The sequence below is a fragment of the Olea europaea genome, chromosome 5 (genome assembly GCF_002742605.1).
Source record: "Olea europaea var. sylvestris chromosome 5, O_europaea_v1, whole genome shotgun sequence".
Lineage (NCBI taxonomy): Eukaryota > Viridiplantae > Streptophyta > Magnoliopsida > Lamiales > Oleaceae > Olea > Olea europaea.
In genome coordinates, this window is record NC_036241.1 from 4,161,146 (window position 1) to 4,166,372 (window position 5,227).

The following is a 5,227-nucleotide window of genomic DNA, read 5'->3' on the forward strand; positions in this document are numbered from 1 at the left end:
CAGTATTTATAGTTGAAATTAACCTTTGACTTTGTATATAACTAGAATTGGAAATTCATTTAATACAAGAAATTTGGATAAAAATTTGTTTCAAATAATAGAATTACGATTATATCATATTAATGTTTCCTAATTAAAATAATTAATCAATCCTAATCATCCAATTGAATTTATATCAAAATAGGACATGTGGAAGTTAATTCGAAATTGGTTCCGTTTTACTTATTATACTAGTATTATAATTTGAAATAATGGAGTCTTAATCAAATTAGGGTTATAATTAAACTTTATCAAAATCAAAATATGATTAATATTAACTTTTATCAGAATTAAAATAGGAGATTAACATATCAAAATCAACATGTATGCCAGCCATAAAATTTAAATCATAAACCAACTTAATTTTAAATTAATGTTTTTTTTTTTTAACTTCAACAACTTGCGCTTAAATTATCCTTATTGATTTTTTCTAAAGTCCATGATGCATCATTTAATACGAATTACTTAACGAGCCCAGTAATGATATACTAAAAGTCGCTTTGTCAAAATCTGATAATTTGGTTCAATTAAAAATAATTAATACTTATTTTATTTTAGTCCCTCAAATATTTTTTTTTCCAAACTTTTTAAAAGAGTGGCAAGTGTCTCCAATTTACAAGATATGTATATGTTTGCAAAAATTTGATACTTTTAAGTTGGTTTAGTCCATTTTAAAGGAAACTTGGTCAATTTCTTTAAAATTCAGTATAGTTATAACATATCGAAGTTAACCTTAATATGTCGAGTTCGAGGGTTTGAACAATGAGTAAGAAATTGAAAGACAATCCATATTCCATCAATGTTTCTAAAAATAATAGTAAAACAAGCGCGCAATAGATCGCGATTTAAACAAATCGGTGATGTTACGTGTGGTTATTCTTAAAGTTCACTATTTATTATTATTATTATTATTTTTTTAATCTAATTACATGTGGTTATTTATTCAATCAAAAATTTGAAAACACGCTTGGCGAGTGAATACAAACTATTGAAAACTCTTAGACTCATATCAATTTACAAGTTTTTGTTTTTGATAAAATTTGAATGTTTACGTTTTGGCAATATTTTATTACTTTCTATTAGATGACTTTACAATGTTTATTACCTTGATTTTTGCATTAATGATTAAACAATGATTAGTACCAAGTATAGTATAATTAACTTGAACATTGCATAGCATAATTTAATTACTTTGAACATTGATTACATTAATGTAGGGGGTATATTAGGCAAAATAGTAGTAAAATTTGTTATTTTAACTATATTAATTAAATTTTTTAAATCTATGTAAAAAAAAGAAATATGATTATCAAAAAAAGGTTGAATCCCAATCTTGAGGGCCCACCGCCCCGTCCCTAGAGTTTTGTGAGGAAGGTAAATCGTGGGACATATCCCAGCAGGCCAGGGAACAAGAATTATGTGTACACTGCGCCTACAAGGAGTCCAATTCCAAATTTCAGGAATCGAAGCCCCACACTGTGACTGCCAGCAAGACGTGAAATAACCTCACTCCTGTCCTTTGCACCACTAGGCAATGCTTCGGGAGGTAGAAATATGATTATCTTTACGAGCAGAGATAGTCGAAGTTTACTATAGATGCACATTAGGTTGCAAATTCATTAAGCCCTCGTTTGGGCTCTATTTTAATAAAAAATTGGTAAAAAATGAGTTCTGAAATAATGACTTTTTTGAGAATGTGTGATTAAAAAATAAATTTTTTTTTTCGATTTGTATGTAATATTATTTTGCCCTTGTTTGAGTCTCATTTTAGGGGCAAAAATGTATTTTTAAATAGTGTATTGATGGAAAATATATTGTTAAAAAATAAGGAAAAATTTGAATTTACATCTAATATTATTTTATTAAAAAATGTGTAGTTGAAATGATGTCAACTATTTAAGAATATTTTTTTTTTCAAAGAATGAGGTTCAAACAAAAATTTTATGAAAGAATATGTGCTTGAAAATAAATTTTGAAAAAAAAAATGAGTCCTCAAGAGGGACAAACATAGACTAAAATGATTTGAGATAGGACGTGTGAGAGTTGTTATAAAAATCTTTTTTTTTTTTTTTTTTTTTTTTTTTTTTTTTTTAAAAAATTTTTTTTGGTTGGGATGGAAGGACTTAACCGGAAATTACTACAAACCTAAGGGCATTAAGGTAAACATATTACACGCTTTCAAGGTCGGTTCGTCTCACCGCCACACATTGCGTGCTATATATACCATGCTTAACCTTTAAGTCATTCGATAATCAAAAACTTCTTGTTTCAATTTTCAGCCGCCGGAGCCATATTTCTCTTAGGGTTTTAGAAATTTGCCGTATATCACCAATCCAAGCAATTAATCCACTGTTTTTCTCAGAATTCTTTTGCTAACCCCTATAAATTCAACAATTATTGGGTTGGTTATTTTTATTCTAATTTTTTTTTGTTCTTGGAAAAGTCTTCGATTCGATCTTGAAGAATGTCTCGGTGCTTTCCATATCCGCCTCCAGGGTATTCACTGGAAAAGGTCGGCAACGAGGCTTTGGTCGAATCGATTAAGGTTTGTTTAACAAACAAACCACCTTGATTGATTTGTACATGTTTATTATATGAGCATGAGTCCCCATCCATTTTAATCGAATGGTTTCGAGTTTTATGTATGGCTCCGAGGTGTAAAAATATAAAATCTGTATCTTATCGCGTTTGTGCCGTTGTACATAACCTGTTCAGTTTAGCAAACGAACCACCTTGATTTATTTTGGTACTGGAGTTTGTCTGAAAAGTTAGATTTTAACATAGGCGTTTGTTTGACATGTAGATTCAACCTGTCTTTATGTTCTTTGACACGGTCCTCTGAGCTCTCTTTGAGAGGTGCGGGTGTGTTTGGATTGGTTTTCAATTTTTTCAGATTAGACTTTGAGTTAAAAAAACAGCTATGACGGATTTAGAACTTCCTTTGTTAATTCTAAAATCTTTCGATGATAGTGTATATTACTAGGGGTTGATGATGATCTTGTTAAGATGAGCATATTTGTATACACAACCCATGATTGTATGCGGGACTGAGCTTTTGTTCAAAATAGAAATATTTGGTAATTATGTTCTCTTTCAGTGTTGCTCTAATCATTTTAATCCTTGATCTTAAATAAGGAATTGATTACGATGCAATTCTACATTTTAAAAATTTCCAAGATGCAAATTGAGTTGTGTCAGTACCTTTCTATTACTAAGAGATTCTGTGAGAAGTTGAAATAAGTTCATTCTAGATTCTCAAAGAAAATGAACACCATAGTTTCAATGCCCTTTTAAAGTTTATTTCCCCCACAAAATTTTTCCTTTTAGCTTTATTGTTTAATTAGTGGTATAATCTGGTATCATCAAATCTTTTTCCTGTTTGATATTGGTGAATATGTTCCTATATGAGTCGACTATGATCCAAGAATCTCAAATAATTCTTTTAGTAAACATATACTCCCCAGTTTCTTAAATAGTACAAATTGTATGTTGGTTTGTGTTGAAAGATCAAAAATATTTTGATCATCTGGGTGCTTGATCTAACGAACACAAACTCAATCATTATGAGGTCTGAGTCCATATACTGGCCCTATTACCTTTGGGCTTTCTTAGCCCTGGATGCTAAAATTGTTATTCTGGTCCTGTAAAGCTCCAAATGGAGACCGAAAGGGTAGCCAAGGAGCAAAGGAAGAAGGAAAAGAGAGAGGAGAAGAAAGAGAAAAGGAAATATAAGAAGGATGAGACAAAAGCCTGTACAGAAAAACATAGGGCAGCACCAAAGAGTGGGTGTTTCCCAAAGGTTAGAGAAGCTGAAACAGAACATTTAGAAAAAAGTAGCGTCACTGAAGAGCACGAGCAGCCTATTTATTTGTGCCTTCCAAGCTCTCCATCAGATAGCACTGGGAATAGCAATAAGAGGAAGAGACATTCCTCACCTTTAGTTGGCAGTCATAATCGTGGTTAGTATGGTTTTTTCTCTCTGATAAATTTCTGTCATTTCTTAGAAGGGTGTGTTTGCTTTCAGAGTGGTTGCTTATTTTGGTCTCTGTTGGCAGGAAATATTATTAGGATTCGATTGCTGCCCCCGAAGAAGCCGAAGGAACATGATACTGCTGGAAGAATAGATTTTCCCGCAGAACATGCTAATGAAATTGCTAACAGATTCAGTCAAGAAAGAAATTTCTCCGCTAAGGAAAACAGCTCCATTGTGGGAGCCTTTCCCATTGGAACTGTTAAGGAGCATGTTTGTTCAACTTCTGGGAGGGATGAGGCTGCTGCTGCTTCTGCTTATGGTAAAGCTAGAACTGCATCAGGTCACCATACAGTTATGACTAATATGCAGAAAGTGGAATTAGAGTATAGAAGTTTATTCGAGAACTGGGATCCACCTCAGCTGCAGGCACAACACATTGGTCAAGACGATGAAGAATGGCTCTTTCGGGGCAGAAATCAGGATGTGCGTGTGGAGAGAAAACTCAAACCGTTCAGTGATCCTATATCATGTTCTAGTGCCTCAGTTTCTGGGCCTCGTGCACAATATTTGCATGAAGCTGATGTATATGCACTGCCTTTCACAGTCCCATTTTGAATTTTGTGCCAGTTTAGACAGCTATGTAATGAGCTGCTGCCTGAGGATTTTTGTAGGTCTTTCTCCGAAGGCTATGAGGTGACTTGCTGCGAGGATCTAGTTTGTATGTATGAGCTGAAAATGTCTCTTACATAGGTTTTGCCTTGAAAAATCTTTGGAAGAGGATATGATCAGTTCGTTTTTGCATCAATTATTGATCAATATTATCAAATTGTCAGTTTTGTAGCTAATATAGCTCTTGATTGGTTCTCATTATTTCTTCATTAAAATGAAAAATATGATCGTTATCCATCAAATCAAGTCACCAAATTTGAATTTTTATCTCTTGCGTGGTTCCGTAACGGCTATATTTTTCATTCTCATTCTTCCAAAAATGAGAAATAAATGGGGGCATAATATTGCAAGTTTGTACATTGTTGTTGATATTGTGTGATTGGGAAAATATTTGATTGTTTATTAAAATAAATGGTTAGATTCAGATGAGTGAAGAGTGATTGTTATATATATACACACACATGATTTGTTTCGAATCACTCTAATGGACTTGACATGTGTCATGTGACGATAGTAGATATTATCCAAGTGTTGGAGTCACCATCA

At 32.6% G+C, this 5,227-nt stretch overlaps 1 protein-coding gene across 1 annotated transcript; it reads left to right on the forward strand.

Annotated features, from left to right (window-relative positions):
- Nucleotides 1–2,281: 2,281 nt before the first annotated feature.
- On the forward strand, nt 2,282–4,914 carry LOC111394444. The gene is made up of 3 exons (XM_023020269.1): nt 2,282–2,584; nt 3,689–3,998; nt 4,095–4,914. The coding sequence occupies exons 1-3, from the start codon at nt 2,504–2,506 to the stop codon at nt 4,625–4,627; spliced, it is 924 nt and encodes a 307-aa protein (XP_022876037.1). The 5' UTR covers nt 2,282–2,503; the 3' UTR covers nt 4,628–4,914.
- Nucleotides 4,915–5,227: the final 313 nt, after the last annotated feature.